Source organism: Perissodus microlepis, chromosome 11 (genome assembly GCF_051167445.1).
Source record: "Perissodus microlepis isolate ML-2025 ecotype Zambia chromosome 11, ASM5116744v1, whole genome shotgun sequence".
Taxonomy (NCBI): Eukaryota; Metazoa; Chordata; class Actinopteri; order Cichliformes; family Cichlidae; genus Perissodus; species Perissodus microlepis.
Genome location: NC_140471.1, coordinates 2422018 through 2441186, shown reverse-complemented (window position 1 = coordinate 2441186; position 19169 = coordinate 2422018). Strand labels below are relative to the sequence as shown.

Here is a 19169-nt window from a genome sequence, read left to right as displayed (position 1 = left end):
AGGGGGTCCTTTTGTCCCTCTGTGGGGGGATACTCCCACTAGGTTTATATCTGGGACTCTCCACCATTTGACCTTAGAACTGAAGAAGCTTCTCGGATGAGAGGTGAAACGTCTTCAAGTAACTTAAAGAAGTCCAGACGCTTTTCTTTGCAAGCTCCTTTGACTACGATGACCTGGATGACTGAGAACCTTCACAGACAAATAGACATTTGAAAAAGTCAATCTTCATGACTCTTCTGCTTCCTGTAGAAGACACACTTTAGTGATCAGCCTGTCCAAACAACCAGTCTTTGTTTTAACACGAACCTGACGTACAAGTCCTTTACCGTCAGAAATTGCTTCGACGATCCTTCCAGTCACCCAAGAGTTACGAGGCGCAGAATCATCGACCACGATAACCACATCCCCAGGAATGAAGTTCCGTCCGATTCTCTGCCACTTCTGACGCTCTTGAAGCTGGGGCAGGTACTCCTTAACCCAGCGCTTCCAGAACAGGTCAGACATGTACTGTACTTGCCTCCATCGACGTCGTCCATACACGTCCCCCTTCTGAAACACTCCTGGTGGCATCAATGGCTTGGTCTTAAGCAGCAACAGATGGTTAGGAGTCAAGGCCTCCAAATCATTAGGATCAGAAGAGGCTTTGGTTATTGGCCTACTGTTCACAATAGCCTCTGCCTCACAAAGAACTGTACAAAGGCCTTCTTCATCTAAATTCTGTACTTTCAAAATGGAATTTAACACCTTCCTGACAGACCTTATGAGACGTTCCCAAACACCGCCATGATGGGAACCAGCAGGAGGATTAAAAATCCACTTTATATCCTTTTGCAGCAGCATCTCATGAATCTGTGCCTGATTCCATCCTTCCACTGCCTCTTTCAACTCACGTTCGCCACCCATAAAGTTTCCAGAGCACACTTCTTCCAGTGTAACCTCCTGGTCCAGTATTATGTCATTTCCTCTGGGAATATTCCTGTCCTGTTGCTGTCGGTTGCCACCAAACATGAACCCAAAGTCACCAAAGAAACTGGAAAAGATATTGCTGTGAGAGCTGTGGTGACCCTCTTTGAGCCTGTACTCTCCATACACGTCATACTGTTTCCTTTTCTCCTTATCTGAGAGGACCTCATAGGCTGCCCCCAAGTCTGCGAACTTGTCCAGGGCTTGCGGGTCGTCTTGGTTTCTGTCGGGGTGTAACTGCAAAGCCAGCTTTCTGTAGGCCTTCTTGATGTCCCTGATTGATGCACTCTTGTATTCATTTGCATCAACAGCATTAACTAAATTGGCCATTTTAATCTCTGGATCATTTAAAGAGATCTTTCCAAAATCAAGGTTCACTGGCCGATTAATTTCAGGTTAGACGAGAAACTTTGGCCCTGACAACCAGGAATCATCCTTGACAAACTTCCGTTTAAGGCTCATAGCTCGCTGTTCTATTAATAGACCTCTCTGCATTGAATCATATCTGTTATTAACCTCTGTCTCTCTTCCACAGCATGTCTTTTATCCTGTCTTCCTTCTCTCACCCCAACCGGTCGCAGCAGATGGCCGCACCTCCCTGAGCCTGGTTCTGCCGGAGGTTTCTTCCTGTTAAAAGGGAGTTTTTCCTTCCCACTGTCGCCAAAGTGCTTGCTCATAGGGGGTCATATGATTGTTGGGTTTTCTCTGTATCTATGAAGCGCCTTGAGGCGACTTTTGTTGTGATTTGGCGCTATATAAATAAAATTGAATTGAATTGTTCTACAGCCTTCCTATTATTTGGCATTTTTACCTGATTGCACCTAAAAGGTAAACCAATGGTGTAATGACCATCAACCAACTTAACCGAGTCCATCACTGACTTCATAAACTGCTGATCTTCTCTAAACAAAGCAAACTGCTCATCCTGAATACATTCAGGATGGTGTTCCACTTGGTGTTCGCTCGCTCTGCGGTAGAGTATCACTTCCTGTTCCTGCTCAAACACAGTGGTGTTTCTGAGTAGCTTATTTGCTTAGCAATTTAATTAACAACTTTTAAATACATTCTTCTTTCATAGTATAATCTTCACGTGCTTCATCCGAAGCACACTTTCTGTGTACTCACTACCTAATTTATAGCCAAAGTATTCACTCACTGTCTCTGTACTGTTTCGCTAGCTTAGCTTAGCTCGTAGCCGACTCGTTAGCACCATGGCTACTTCACCTGTCCTTCTTGCACTTTCTTGCTCATTGTGTCAGATGTTTAGTTACTCCTCGGCCTCCTTTAGCAGTAATGATATCTGTAACAAATGTAGCATATTTGCAGCTCTGGAGGCCAGGATTACTGAATTGGAGACTCGGCTTCGCACCCTTCATTCACCCGTAGCTAGCCAGGCCCCTGTAGCTGGTGCAGCCGAAGATAGCGTAGGCCCCGCTAGCTGTTCCCCGGCAGACCCCAAGCAGCTGGGGAAAGAGGGCGGCTGGGTCACGGTGAGGAGGAAGCATAGTCCTAAACAGAAGCCCCAGGTACACCACCAACCCGTTCATGTATCTAACCGTTTTTCCCCACTCGGTGACACACCCGCCGGGGGTCAAACTCTGGTAATTGGTGATTCTGTTCTCAGACATGTGAAGCTAGAGACACCGGCAACCATAGTCAATTGTCTTCCAGGGGCCAGAGCAGGCGACATTGAAGGAAATTTAAAACTGCTGGCTAAGGGTAAACGTAAATTCAGTAAAATCATAATTCACGTCGGCAGTAATGACACCCGGTTACGCCAATCGGAGGTCACTAAAATCAATATTGAATCGGTGTGCAACTTTGCCCAAACAATGTCGGACTCTGTAGTTTTCTCTGGTCCCCTCCCCAATCAGACCAGGAGTGACATGTTTAGCCGCATGTTCTCCTTAAATTGCTGGCTGTCTGAGTGGTGTCCCAGAAACGATGTGGGCTTCATAGATAATTGGCAAACCTTCTGGAGGAAACCTGGTCTTGTTAGGAGAGACGGCATCCATCCCACTTTGGATGGAGCAGCTCTCATTTCTAGAAATATGGACAAATTTATTAAACCCCCCAAAATATGACTATCCAGAGTTGGGACCAGGAAGCAGAGTTGCAGTCTTACACGCCTCTCTGCAGCTTCTCTCCTCCTGCTACCCCCCCAAAAACCCATCTCCATAGAGACTGTGTCAGCTTCCAAAAAGACAAAAAACAAACTAAAAACCAGCAACAAACAACTTAAACATAAACAATCAAAAAGAAAGAACAATACAGTATCCACATCTGAACCAAAGAGTAAAACAGTGAAATGTGGATTATTAAATATTAGGTCTCTCTCCTCCAAGTCTCTGTTAGTACATGACTTAATAATTGATCAACAAATTGATTTACTCTGCCTTACAGAAACCTGGTTGCAGCAGGATGATTATGTTAGTTTAAATGAATCAACACCCCCGAGTCATTCTAACTACCAGAAACCTCGAAGCACAGGCCGAGGGGGCGGTGTGGCAGCAATTTTTCACACCAGCCTATTAATTAATGAAAGACCAAGACAGACTTTTAATTCATTTGAAAGCCTGATGCTTAACATTGTCCACCCCAGCTGTGAAACTCAGAAACCAGTCTTACTTGTTATCATCTATCGTCCACCTGGGCCTTACACAGAGTTTCTGTCTGATTTCTCAGACTTTATATCTAATTTAGTTCTGAGCTCAAATAAAATAATTATTGTGGGTGATTTTAACATCCATGTAGATGCTAAAAATGACAGCCTCAACATGGCATTTAGTCTGTTATTAGACTCAATTGGCTTCTCTCAAAATGTAAAAGAACCCACCCACCACTTTAATCACACTCTAGATCTTGTTTTAACATATGGCATAGAAACTGAACATTTAACAGTGTTTCCTGAAAACCCTCTCCTGTCTGATCATTTCCTGATAACATTTACATTTACAATAATTGATTACACAGCGGTGGAGAGTAGATTTTATCAAAGTAGATGTCTTTCTGAAAGCGCTGTAACTAAGTTTAAGAATATAATCCACCCACTGTTATCATCTTCAATGCCCTGTACCAACACAGAGCAGAGCAGCTATCTGAACGCTACCCCAACAGAGGTTGATTATCTTGTTAATAATTTCACCTCCTCACTACGTACGACTCTGGATACTGTAGCTCCAGTGAAAACTAAGGTCTCTAATCAGAAGTACCTGACTCCGTGGTATAATTCTCAAACACGTACCCTAAAGCAGATGACTCGTAATCTGGAGAGGAAATGGCGTGTCACAAATTTAGAGGATCATCATTTAGCCTGGAGAAATAGTTTGCTGCTTTATAAGAAAGCCCTCCGCAAAGCCAGAACATCTTACTATTCATCACTGATTGAAGAAAATAAGAACAACCCCAGGTTTCTCTTCAGCACTGTAGCCAGGCTGACAAAGAGTCAGAGCTCTGTTGAGCCAACCATCCCTTTAACGTTAACTAGTAATGACTTCATGAACTTCTTCACAAATAAAATTTTTATCATTAGAGAAAAAATTACCAGTAATCATCCCACAGATGTAATATTATCTACAGCTACTCTTAGTACCATTGATGTTAAGTTAGACTCTTTTTCTCCAATTGATCTTTCTGAGTTAACTTCAATAATTACTTCCTCCAAACCATCAACGTGTCTTTTAGACCCCATTCCTACAAAACTGCTCAAAGAAGTCCTGCCATTGATTAATTCTTCGATCTTAAATATGATCAACCTATCTCTAATGGTCGGCTATGTACCACAGGCCTTCAAGCTGGCTGTGGTTAAACCTTTACTCAAAAAGCCATCTCTAGACCCAGCAGTCTTAGCTAATTATAGGCCAATCTCCAACCTTCCTTTCATATCAAAAATCCTTGAAAGAGTAGTTGTCAAACAGCTAACAGATCATCTGCAGAGGAATGGTTTATTTGAAGAGTTTCAGTCAGGTTTCAGAGCTCATCACAGCACAGAAACAGCTTTAGTGAAGGTTACAAATGATCTTCTTATGGCCTCTGACAGTGGACTCATCTCTGTGCTTGTCCTGCTAGACCTCAGTGCAGCGTTCGATACTGTTGACCATAATATCCTATTAGAGCGATTAGAACATGCTGTAGGTATTACAGGTACTGCGCTGCAGTGGTTTGTATCATATCTATCTAATAGACTCCAATTTGTGCATGTAAATGGAGAGTCCTCTTCACACACTGAGGTTAATTATGGAGTTCCACAGGGTTCAGTGCTAGGACCAATTCTGTTTACATTATACATGCTTCCCTTAGGCAGCATCATTAGAAGACATAGCATACATTTTCACTGCTATGCAGATGACACCCAGCTCTATCTGTCCATGAAGCCAGATAACACACACCAATTAGTTCAACTGCAGGAATGTCTTAAAGACATAAAGACCTGGATGGCCGCTAACTTTCTGCTTCTTAATTCAGATAAAACTGAGGTTATTGTACTCGGCCCTGAAAATCTTAGAAATATGGTATCTAACCAGATTCTTCCTCTGGATGGCATTACCTTGGCCTCCAGTAACGCTGTGAGGAACCTTGGAGTCATTTTTGACCAGGACATGTCCTTCAACGCACATATTAAACAAATATGTAAAACTGCTTTCTTCCATTTGCGCAACATCTCTAAAATTAGAAATTACCTGTCTCAGAGTGACGCTGAAAAACTAGTTCATGCATTTATTACTTCCAGGCTGGACTACTGTAATTCATTATTATTAGGATGTCCAAAAAACTCACTGAAAAGCCTTCAGCTAATCCAAAATGCTGCAGCAAGAGTACTGACAGGGACTAGAAGGAGAGAGCATATTTCTCCTGTTTTAGCTTCCCTTCATTGGCTTCCTGTTAAATCCAGAATTGAATTCAAAATCCTGCTCCTCACATACAAGGTCTTAAATAATCAGGCCCCATCTTATCTTAATGACCTTGTAGTACCATATCACCCTATTAGAGCATTTCGCTCTCGCTCTGCAGGCCTACTTGTTGTTCCTAGAGTATTTAAAAGTAGAATGGGAGGCAGAGCCTTCAGTTTTCAGGCCCCTCTTCTGTGGAACCAGCTTCCAGTTTGGATTCGGAAGACAGAAACTATCTCTACTTTTAAGATTAGGCTTAAAACTTTCCTTTTTGCTAAAGCATATAGTTAGGGCTGGACCAGGTGACCCTGAATCCTCCCTTAGTTATGCTGCAATAGACGTAGGCTGCCGGGGGATTCCCAAGATGCATTGAGTTTTTCCTTTCCAGTCACCTTTCTCACTCACTATGTATTAACAGACCTCTCTGCATTGAATCATATCTGTTATTAACCTCTGTCTCTCTTCCACAGCATGTCTTTTATCCTGTCTTCCTTCTCTCACCCCAACCGGTCGCAGCAGATGGCCGCCCCTCCCTGAGCCTGGTTCTGCCGGAGGTTTCTTCCTGTTAAAAGGGAGTTTTTCCTTCCCACTGTCGCCAAAGTGCTTGCTCATAGGGGGTCATATGATTGTTGGTTTTTCTCTGTATCTATGAAGCGCCTTGAGGCGACTTTTGTTGTGATTTGGCGCTATATAAATAAAATTGAATTGAATTGAATTCTGGAAAATCAGCCTTCATTTGACGTTCCCACAGCTCATCCAATCTTGCCACGGAAATCCTATTGACACTCACATCAAAAATGTCAGTCTTACAATCCTCTCTGAGAGGACCATTCACCGTCCAACCCAGCATAGTTTTTACTGCATAGGGACCTCCATACTGACTTCTAACAACCTCCCATGGCTCTAAAGCCTTGGGCACATTGGTCCCGATCAACAGGTCTACCCCGGAATTTATCTCCAGTATCTTAATATGGCGCAAATGTGGCCATCTATCGAGATCTTCCTGTCGGGGAATATTACATTGATGAACAGGCATGCTTTTCTGAGTAAATAAGTCAGGCAAGTCACAGTAGTGATCTAAATCCAAACCAGCTACTTCCAAATCTGAAACAACATAACTGACCATTTTCTCCTGACCCATTGTCCGCAACAGAATGCCAGTTTTCCTTCCTGAAAGATTCAGCCTATTCATGAGCCCTTCAGTACAAAATGAAGCTGAGCTCCCAGGATCTAGAAAAGCATAGGTTATCAGTGACTGATTACCTTTCTTGGACTTCACTCTAACTGGTATTATGGACAGAGCACTATTTTGCTCACCGGCCCCAGTAACACCACTGCTTTGCACAGCACATGAAGGACCTTCATCTGGTGGTTCTCCCCCTCCCATAGTTTGCACTGAAACACTTTCCCTCTGCTTGGAGTGGATATGTAAGAGTGTGGGGTGTTTTTGTTTACAGACTTTACACAAGAGACGTTTCCTGCAGTCCTTGCTTCTGTGCCCAATGCGCAGACAACCAAAACACACACCATTCTCTTTCAAAAAAGATAATCTTTCACAGCGCAACTTTCTTTCAAATGAAGGACACAAATCCAACATATGCCCCGCTCCACAAAACAAGCAAACCTTGGTCACAACTGAACCACTCTCTCGCCTCAATGCTGGCTCAATCTTCCCTTCCACCTTGGCCACTGTAGTAGCAAAACTACTCCGCTTAGCCTTAGGGTAAAACTGAGACTTAGCCTCTTTTCTGATGGCTGTTGGAGGATCCTGTATATCTCCAAACAATGGGTCACTTACGATCTTCACTTGCCTTTCGACAAACTCAACAACATCGCTAAAAACCACTTTACGTTGAAACCTCTCCTGCAGATCGCAGACAACATTCCTCCATTTATCCCTGAGCTTATAAGGCAACTTTTTTATAACTGCTTGCATATTAGCAGAGACATCCAACTCATGCAAGGACTCAACGTCTCCCATTGCATTGCAACATTGCCTTAATAAAAACCCATATTCCTGCAAAGCCTTCACATCATCAGATTTTATAGGAGGCCATTTACTGACCTTTTCAATGTAGGCAGCAGCAATTCTCAGCGAATTGCCAAAGTTCTCCTGGAGCAAAGATTTAGCTTTAGCATATCCATAATCAGCAGGCATATACTGACAGCTTCTGACCACGTCTCTGGATGGCCTCTGGTGTATTGCTCGAGAAAATATAAACAATCCTTAGCACTGTGAGCTTGACTCTCCACCATGTGCTCAAAAGCTCTCATAAATGTTTGATATTGCAAAGGATCACCATCAAAGAACTGAATGTCACGCCTTGGTAGCAAAAACAGAGACTGCTGCTCAGCCAATAAAGTTGTAATTTCATTTTGTTTCTTCAAAACTGTGACTAGATGATCATGACCCTCACTACCTTGCGCTGTATGTGTAAGAGGTTTTGATTGTGCGTGAGACTGCGACATCATCCGAGTAGTCGAAACTGCACCTGGAAATACTTGATATAACTTCGTCTCTGACTGTTCCAACGAAACGACCTTAGGCTGAGAAATATTTTTAACCTTGGGCCTCGCATCCAATACATGCGCTTGATGATCACTTGCATCAAAACCCTGATATGGTCGCTCTGGTAACACAGGTTTGAACGTTGGAGCATTAGGATTTAAAACGGCTAAACGCCCCTGCTCTCGTTCTAAATACGAATTCATTCCATCAGATTTACCATTAACAGCACTTGAGACTCGGGACATTTCAGAAGCTTTTAAAACATTCACCTTTGCTGCTGAGGCTGCTATTTCAGTTTCTAAGTCAAGCAGCTCCTTTCTTTTCTTAAGCTGTGTTTCTTGTTCTTCCAAAGCATGCCTTTCTTTCAACAACCTCTGTCGAACAAGAAGGGCAGCCATGTCAGCCTCTGCCGTTATGCGTGCTGACAAGGCAGATGAAACCATTGAGCTACTGAGTGATGATTTGCTTTTCCTACAACTTTTGTTTCCAACATTAGAGATGCTATCACTTGGATTAACATCATCTATCACAGCACCTTTACCAACATTCCCGGCGTGCCTGGAAGCACCAGAACCATTTCCAGCAGGTAATACATCAGAAGACTCAACACCAGGTGGATTTAAATGTGGCAAATCAAGCTCAGACACCAGACTTTTACTCTGAGGGTTTCCCTTTGCATCATGAAGCCATTTCTTTATCTCTTCCATAAACTCAGTATTATGTGCCCGCACACTTATGAACCAAGCAGTTTGTTTTTCTTGCTCTTCTTGAGGAAGCAAAGGAAGCAAGGTTTCATGCAGACGAGTTGCCTCATTAAGCAACACAGACAAATTCTCTAACTGAGCCTGAACAGTGGAAACATTATCTTCAGATTGCTTTAATTCTTTAATAGCCTTTATGACCTTTTTAATTTTATTAATCTTAGTGTGCCGTTCTGTTTGAAGCCTTTCAATCTGACTCTCCAAAGCCTTAGCAGTCGGTTTCGGCTGTCTTTTCTTTCCATCCACATCACCACATTGTATTAATTGGTGCGTCTCCATTTTTCTTCAAAACATTAACAAAATCCAAACGCTGAACTGCACCTATGCCACACAGCCTCATTCCAAAACATCAACTTGATGACATTCCCTTCAATAAACCTTGGACACACATAATTAACAGGAGCAATATCCCCCACTATCTGCCTATTAAACCTAACTAACTCAACCTAGTCTTCCGTACATACTAGCGGTGGGTATTTATGTACCTCCATACCGTCAGCTGTGAGGAAGACAAACTGTCTTAAACACAAACTGCGGCGGTACTCCCAAGCCAATGGCTTCAGCCGCCTGATGCACAATAACTAGAAAGCAAATCAGTACAACGCCTAGTGCAGCTGTACTGCTGAAACCTAACAGGGGAATATGACTCCTGACAGAAATCTATTTTGTGTAGCCAAAGGCTTCATCTAAAAGCTGCGTGGACAAAGGCAACAGCAAACTATAAAACTCTCACTAATAAAACTCATCTATATATAAATAATCCAATAAAACCTACAAAACTTTCTGTTGACAGTTTGTTGCGGCTCCTCCAACCTATGGCTGCGGCAGGCTAAACATGAGTACACAGATGACGCGCAACAATAAACGCATAAAATACACTTCTGTACCATTTGCTCCTTTTATTCCACATGCAACTGTCCAATATACAAATCAGTGCCTGGGATTAACTATTAGACAAATGCACAGACTGCACAAACAAATAACTGCAACTCTCCAATAACTGCACTAACTACAATGCCAACTTACAATTTGGCCTATGGCATCAATTAGTGCATAAATATACATAAACCATCAAGTTCCAGTCAAAATACATCAAAATCATTCAAGCTGCGGTCAACAGAAAGTTTTGCCTCATGCTCACCCTACCTTTCTGCTCATCAACATCAGGTGCTGTGAACAGGTGAGTGCAACCACATTTATCATCTACCACACCCATGAGACACGCCCCACAGCCGTGCATCAATACAGTGAGTCCATTTAAACCAACCCACTTAGTCAAAAAAGGAACAACTCATATGGCTCCTACAGCTGGTTTCAGAGGGAGGTCGGTCCCTATAGACACCCATGTTAAAAATTTCCAACTCTGCAAAATTAAAAACCACACTTGCAGCTTGATACAAAATGGCTTAAGTATCATTTGTATCTTTATTTATCTGAGGATTTTCAAAGCCTGCTGTTAGTTCTTTTGCCCATTATGTGAAAACTGTCTCCTCAGTGCTTTAAACTCAAAAGCTTCTGTCAACTGTTGATCTCTGAGCTCTCTTTTAAAGACGCTGCTCCAAAGAAAACAGTGAATCTTTTCCTTGCTGGTCCCCATGATTATCAGATGGTGATGCAGCTGATTGTGTAATGGCCCACGTGCAGTTTCTTGCTGTGTCCCACTTAACTGTTTGAGGCCACCCCACATGCATATGTGTCAGGGAATATGAGGTGACAATGGACTCAACATTTAGGACTATGGGCTGTGAAACAACAGGATACTCATCAAAATAATGAAACCAACTCCACGAACAAGCATAATATGTTGTATACACCATGGACAACACAGTTCTAACATAATTTATTAAAAATAAATAAGGGTTCAAGAGACTAAAAGTGACTTTGGAGTCCACAGACTCTGCCAGTGAATAAGAGCATAAGGAGCCAGCTCTGAAAGAATTCAATTAGTCTATGTTTCAGTAATAACAGCTGACAGACTCTGCTGTTTGATTCCATTTGGGACAAACACATCATGACAGCCAGGCACAGTCAGATTATGACTATGAGGACCAGGTGCTCAGAACCAGAGCTATAGATTTGACAGCTTTACAAAAGATTCCAACAGCTCCGCAAATTTTGGGCAGTTATGTGATTGTATACATTTACACAACATTTAACTGCATTTGTGAGTTTTTAAAAACATTTTCCAGATGTAGCATTTTGTGTATCCACTGAGTTTAATTTAAATTTAAAATGATAAAAACAAAACATAAGGCGGATGAACTGATGGAGCGATAGCAGCCATATTTATTCAATTCATTCAAGATTATTGTCTAACGAGCTTGGAAAGTTTTATAAGGACATTTCACTTCTCATCCAAGAGGCTTCTTCAGTTCAACATTATGTTAGTAAAAGAAAATACTTTTAAAATTAATTTTATTTGTTCATTATGGATTTTTTCAATTTTATTTACACAGCGCCAAATCACAACAACAGTCGCCTCCAGCTTACGAGTCATCTGCTTTAGGCTACGTGTTTGAGAATTACACCACGGAGTCAGGTACTTCTGATTAGAGACCTTAGTTTTCACAGGAGCTACAGTATCCAGAGTCATACGTAGTGAGGAGGTAAAATTATTAACAAGATGATCGACCTCTGTTGGAGCAGCGTTCAGATAGCTGCTCTGCTCTGTGTTGGTACAGGTCATTGAAGATGATAACAGTGGGTGGATTATATTCTTAAACTTAGTTACAGCGCTTTCAGAAAGACATCTACTGTGATAAAGTCTACTCTCCACTGCTGTGTAATCAATTATTGTAAATGTAAATGTTATCAGGAAATGATCAGACAGGAGAGGGTTTTCAGGAAACACTGTTAAATGTTCAGTTTCTATGCCATATGTTAAAACAAGATCTAGAGTGTGATTAAAGTGGTGGGTGGGTTCTTTTACATTTTGAGAGAAGCCGATTGAGTCTAATAACAGACTAAATGCCATGTTGAGGCTGTCATTTTTAGCATCTACATGGATGTTAAAATCACCCACAATAATTATTTTATCTGAGCTCAGAACTAAATTAGATATAAAGTCTGAGAAATCAGACAGAAACTCTGTGTAAGGCCCAGGTGGACGATAGATGATAACAAGTAAGACTGGTTTCTGAGTTTCACAGCTGGGGTGGACGAGGCGAAGCATCAGGCTTTCAAATGAATTAAAAGCCTGTCTGGGTCTGGAGTTGCCCTTGGTGAGGGGCAGGCAGGGTAGGTATTCTTGTATCTGCCAGTACATTGGGTTTTCACCGGTGAATGAGAGGGTTGTTTTCCTGTGTGTTCGGATCAAGGATCGAGTCCTTGTTTGCGCTTATGCACAGCTCAGATTACCCAGCCTGGTTTACTCAACAGTGCTCCACCTGGTAATTCTGTCATCCTCCTGCAAGCACCATGTTGTGCGTGTGACACAAAGGACCCAATGAGTAGACACCGTTGGGTTGGTGACATTTATATACAGTGTTCTTTCAGTGGACTTGTTCCCGTGGCAGTTCTCCTCTTGGGTCCCAGCTTTCTACTGACATGCGAGTACATGATCACACAATCAGTCCCGGCTGGTCTTGGGACACAGGCAGGATGCGACAGCAGCCATTTTCTCCATCCGAGGGCGCACCTGCCTGCCTCCCAAGTGATTCCCCAGATACTGTACCCCCCCCCTCCAGCTAACCGCACACTTCTTCCAGTTGACAATAAGCTCCACTCGCCTCAGAGACTGTAGGACCATGGCCAGCTGGTGCACATGCTCCACCCAGGTGTCACTATGGATGATGGGTGCTGTGTTGCAGTAGCATGCGGACGCAGCACCCGGTCCATGAGGCACAGAAAAGGGGCGGATGCTCTGAACAAGCTGAAAGTAAGTGTGATGAATTGGTACAATGCAATCGGAGTGGAGAATCCAGTGTCGTTACAAAGCGAGCAATGCCTAACCGGACCAGGAGCTCGTCAACACTGAAACTCTTCTGTTACTCCAGTTTTCAGCATCTCAGCCAAATCCTTGTGAACAATTTGGCTCTTATGCTCAGGTCATTTGTAGGCCTGTGATCACACTGTCATTCAATTCAATTCAATTCAATTTTATTTATATAGCGCCAAATCACAACAAAAGTCGCCTCAAGGCGCTTCATAGATACAGAGAAAAACCCAACAATCATATGACCCCCTATGAGCAAGCACTTTGGCGACAGTGGGAAGGAAAAACTCCCTTTTAACAGGAAGAAACCTCCGGCAGAACCAGGCTCAGGGAGGGGCGGGGCCATCTGCTGTGATTGGTTGGGGTGAGAGAAGGAAGACAGGATAAAGACATGCTGTGTAAGAGAGACAGAGGTTAATAACAGATATGATTCAATGCAGAGAGGTCTATTAATACATAGTGAGTGAGAAAGGTGACTGGAAAGGAAAAACTCAATGCATCATGGGAATCCCCCGGCAGCCTACGTCTATTGCAGCATAACTAAGGGAGGATTCAGGGTCACCTGGTCCAGCCCTAACTATATGCTTTAGCAAAAAGGAAAGTTTGAAGCCTAATCTTGAAAGTAGAGATAGTGTCTGTCTCCCGAATCCAAACTGGAAGCTGGTTCCACAGAAGAGGGGCCTGAAAACTGAAGGCTCTGCCTCCCATTCTACTTTTAAATACTCTAGGAACAACAAGTAGGCCTGCAGTGTGAGAGCGAAGTGCTCTAATAGGGTGATATGGTACTACAAGGTCATTAAGATAAGATGGGGCCTGATTATTTAAGACCTTGTATGTGAGGAGCAGGATTTTGAATTCAATTCTGGACTTAACAGGAAGCCAATGAAGGGAAGCCAAAACAGGAGAAATCTGCTCTCTCCTTCTAGTCCCTGTCAGGACTCTTGCTGCAGCATTTTGGATTAGCTGAAGGCTTTTCAGTGAGTTTTTTGGACATCCTGATAATAATGAATTACAGTCGTCCAGCCTGGAAGTAATAAATGCATGAACTAGTTTTTCAGCGTCACTCTGAGACAGGATATTTCTAACTTTAGAGATGTTGCACAAATGGAAGAAAGCAGTCTTACATATTTGTTTAATATGTGCGTTGAAGGACATGTCCTGGTCAAAAATGACTCCAAGGTTCCTCACAGCGTTACTGGAGGCCAAGGTAATGCCATCCAGAGTAAGAATCTGCTTAGATACCATATTTCTAAGATTTTCAGGGCCGAGTACAATAACCTCAGTTTGATCTGAATTAAGAAGCAGAGGGCGTTTCAGGAGAGGTAAGTGACAGAAGTGACGGGGAAAGGTAAGCGACCCATGTAGGTGACGTCAGACGCCGGAGATTTGGCGGAAAAAAAAAAAAAAGCAAATGGTAGCATAGAATTTAACAAAGTTTCTTTAAACTTCAGTATTGCCAAATAAACTAACCAACTGTCATATAACTAACAACATCTGTCCTATCATCTCTAACACCCTGGAGGACAACGAGGAGAGTTTAGACGCTCTCCAAGAATACATCGACCGGTGCTTTGAAGATTTAGTAATGAAGAAGGCCCAGAGCGCGTCTTCCCCGGCCAAAGCTGAGACGCCGTCATCTAAAAGATATCGCCCGGCAGACTCCCCCGGCACAACATCGCCTGCCGGCAAAGATATCGTCGACATCCTGGAGTCAATCGATAAGCGATTGTCCAGTTTCGATGCAAGGCTGTCCCTGGTGGAGATCTTACACCGGGAATTTAAATCTCTAAAAGAATCCCTGGAGTTCAGCCAGCGGCAGGTGGAAACACTTGCTGCGGAAAACGCCACGCTACGGGACTCGGTCAAATCTCTAACCGATAATGTGACCCAATTAAACATAGAAAATAAAAAAATAAAAGAGACCGTTATAGATTTACAAGCCCGTAGCATGAGAGATAATCTGGTGTTTTCTGGTATTCCAGAGTCTGCCGGAAAGGACCCGGAAACGACCGTGAGAAGCTTCATTAAAATCCACCTGAAGCTGCCGGAGGACACGGTGAAAAACATAGGGTTCGATAGAGTGCATCGCATAGGGGCTCCGAAGACAGGAAGTGGGAGACCACGTCCTATTGTAGCCAAATTCGGCCACTTCAAGCAGAAGGAGCAGGTGAAGAGTCGCGGCAGAGAGCTGAAAGGAACGGATTTCAGCGTGAACGATCAGTTCCCCAGAGAGATCCTGGAACGACGCAGGGTCCTCTTCCCAGTCCGACGTAGTTTTATCCAGAAAGGCTCCCGGGCTGTCATCGCCGTGGACCGGCTCTACGTGGATGGACAGCTCTACCGCGACCCTGGCACCACTCCATGGCTGTATTGACCGCACACCAGATAAGAATCCGCTACACTATTCTCTTCACTCACACTCTCTTGTATTAACTTTTGCTTAACTATGTAATTTCAGTTTGCTAATTTAGTATAACGTCACCGTCACTCTCCGCCAATGCTTTAATTGGAATGTTTCTGTTTTTATTTCTTTTTTCCTCTCTCTCTCTTGTCGCGCACCTTGCTCTTTGGTTTATTTGCTTCTCTTTTCTATCACTATGTCGATCACCTGTTTCCCTATCCATTCACAAACGACACTGTCTATTTCTACATGCTTACTCTGCACGATCACGCACACACATGCGTTGAAAGGCAACACATTTACAACAGCCACACAGCGCACACAGATATAGGACACATGCACACATTTGCTCATATTAGTTATTATGCACACACATAGTCAGACCTATGGAGCTTCTTGCCGCGCATTTTCTTCTCTTTACTTACCAAAAAAAAAAAAAAAAAAAAGATGTGTTTCCATTTTCCTCACCCGTCTAAGCGAGACACACAGCGTACATCATTAGCCACAAACACACAACTATGGGCATGCTAAGATTTGTCACATGGAATGTGCATGGAGCTGGCTCTAGGGAAAAAAGGTTAAAAATACTTAACCAACTTAAAAAATTACAGGCAGACGTTGTTTTATTACAAGAAACCCACATGCCTGTCACAGGTTTGAATAAACTTAAAACACCTGAGTTTCCTAATGTGTTCTCAGCCTGTTATAATTCTAGACAAAGAGGAGTAGCAATTCTAATACATAAAAATATTAATTTCACAGTACTCGATACAGTTATAGATCCAGAGGGCAGATTCCTAATCGTCAAACTATCTATACTTAACCAAAAGCTAGGTATTGTAAGTATATATGGTCCAAATGTTGATGACCCCTCATTCTTCCACGTTTTTTTTAGTACACTCTCCGAACACCTAGACTGCACAATTGTTCTGGGGGGAGACCTCAACCTGGGACTAAATGAAGAAATGGATAGGCTCAATACAGCAGGAACTCAGCGTAACTGGCAGTCCACAAATATAATCAAACAGTATATGAGCGACTTTGGTCTTTGCGATGCATGGCGCTCCCTTCACCCCAACAGTAAGGAATATACTTTCTTCTCACATGTCCATCACTCCTACTCTCGTCTGGATTATTTTCTGGTCAGCAGCTCACTGCTGAGTAACATTACAGACACTGAGATTCATCCTATAGCTGTCAGCGATCATGCTCCTGTATCTTTAACACTAATACAGATGAATAATACTACACCAAGAAAAAACTGGAGATTTAATACATCACTGCTCAAAGACGAAGAGTTTATCAAATACTTTAAAAAAGAATGGACTCTATATTTAGGCTTTAATGACATTCCTGGAACATCAGCATCTGTCCTCTGGGAAGCAGGGAAAGCCGTGATGAGAGGTAAAATAATCTCTTTCTCATCACATAAGAAGAAAGAAGAAAACAAAAAAATTCAGGAACTAGAGAAAAACATCAAATCCTTAGAAAAAGCCTATGTGTCACACCAAGATCAAGAAATATTAAACAAAATACGCAAGACAAAACTAGAATTAAATGAAATTATTAATAAAAAGACTAAATTCTTAGTACAAAGACTTCGCCTGCAAAATTATGAACACGGTAACAAATCCGGACAATTTCTTGCTAACCAGTTAAAAATCAATAAAGAAAAAACAACTATATGTGCTGTTAAAGATTTATCTGGGAATACAATATATGATCCTAAAAAAATAAATAACATTTTTAGGGATTTCTATGAAACTTTATATACACCACAAATAAACCCATCTAAAAACGAAATTGATCAATTTCTCGACAACATAACTCTTCCAAAATTATTAGACACCCAAGCAATAGCACTGGATTCGCCACTGACGCCAGGTGAACTCCAGGAAGCTCTGATAAGTATGCCCAATAATAAGGCTCCAGGTCCAGATGGTTTTCCAACAGATTTTTACAAAGAATTCTGGACAATTCTGGCACCAGTTTTTCACAGGATGTTGCAGGAAATCAAAGAAAATGGTAGACTACCACCAAATATGAACTCTGCAAATATCAGTCTCTTACAAAAACCAGGCAAAGACCCTGTATATCCCTCAAGCTATCGTCCAATATCCCTTATTAATGTAGACCTTAAAATAATCTGCAAAGCTCTCTCAAAGAGATTAGAGAAAATAACCCCCCTTTTAATTCATCCTGACCAAACTGGTTTTATAAAAGGTAGGCACTCATCAACAAATACACGTAGATTACTTAATTTAATAGACTACTCATGCAGTAAAAACACTGAAACCATAATATTTTCTTTAGATGCAGAAAAAGCATTTGACAGAGTTAACTGGAAATTTCTATTTGCAACTTTACATAAATTTGGTTTTGGACCCTGTTTCATAAACTGGTTAAAAATATTATATAACTCCCCAACAGCTTGTGTCAGAACAAATGACCAAACATCCTCCCGCTTCTCTCTTCTGAGGGGCACCAGACAGGGATGCCCACTCTCCCCTTCACTGTTTGCAATTTTTATTGAGCCATTAGCAGCAGCAATTAGACAGGCTACAACAATTAAGGGCATAAAATGTAAGAATATAGAACATAAAATCAGCCTTTATGCAGATGATGTGTTACTTTTTCTCCAAAACTCACAAACCAATATCTCTGGGGTAATTGCATTGATAAATTCCTTCTCAAGTGTCTCAGATTATTCAATTAACTGGTCGAAATCAACAGTTCTTCCGATTAATTGCTCCTTCCATAATTCTTCTCCTTCCCCACTGCAATGTGGAAATATAAAATATTTAGGTATCAATGTCTCTCCTAAACTTTCAGAATTAACTAAATTAAACCACATCCCACTTTTAAAGACAGTAGAAGGCGACCTGGCTAGATGGAAATCTTTACCCATATCACTCATGGGAAGGGTCGCCGCTATAAAAATGATGATCTTGCCAAAAATAAACTATTTATTTTCAATGATCCCAAATAAGCCATCACAAGATTGGTTCAGATCTCTAGACTCGTACATTTCTAAATTCCTTTGGAAAGATAAACCCCCACGTATCAGCTTAAAAACACTACAAAGGACCAAGGATAAAGGAGGATTAGATCTGCCTAACTTTAATCACTATTTTTTAGCCAACAGGCTTCAGTTCATCTCTAGATGGTTTAAACACACCTTCTTAGATGAACCTTGGATAGATGTAGAACAGGCACTATGTAATAACCTAGAAATTTCAGACCTACCATTTATCAGCTCAAACATCAAACGACATGAATGCTTTAAAAGCATCAATATTAGCTCTTCTCTGACAGCATGGTAGGAGTTTCTAAAAATGACAGAGTCTTCATTAATCCCATGCAAACGTACACCTATCTGGAACAACCCGGACATATTACAAAACAATAATATGATAAACTTTTCAGATTGGAGTTGCAAAGGAATTAAATACTTGGAACATATATTGGAAGGAACAGACTTTATTTCGTTTGACAGACTAGTTATACAATATGGGATCAACAAGAAACGATTTTTGGAATATCAACAAATTAAATCCATAGTAAAAAAGAAATTTAATCCCAGTGAAGCTGAATTACAAACACCACCAAGTGTGGTACAATTTCTTAGTCTAAAACCCCCCAAATTATTGTCTAAAATATACAGAACACTTTCTAAAATAGATGAATCAATATCCCTTCCTATTGCAAAATG

The 19169-nt window shown here is 41.8% G+C and overlaps 1 protein-coding gene across 1 annotated transcript; it reads right to left on the bottom strand.

The window, feature by feature from the left end:
• Positions 1 to 205: 205 nt before the first annotated feature.
• On the bottom strand, positions 206 to 1732 carry LOC146377057 (uncharacterized). The gene has a single exon (XM_084943145.1). The coding sequence runs from the start codon at positions 1291 to 1293 to the stop codon at positions 226 to 228; it is 1068 nt and encodes a 355-aa protein (XP_084799271.1). The 5' UTR covers positions 1294 to 1732; the 3' UTR covers positions 206 to 225.
• Positions 1733 to 19169: the final 17437 nt, after the last annotated feature.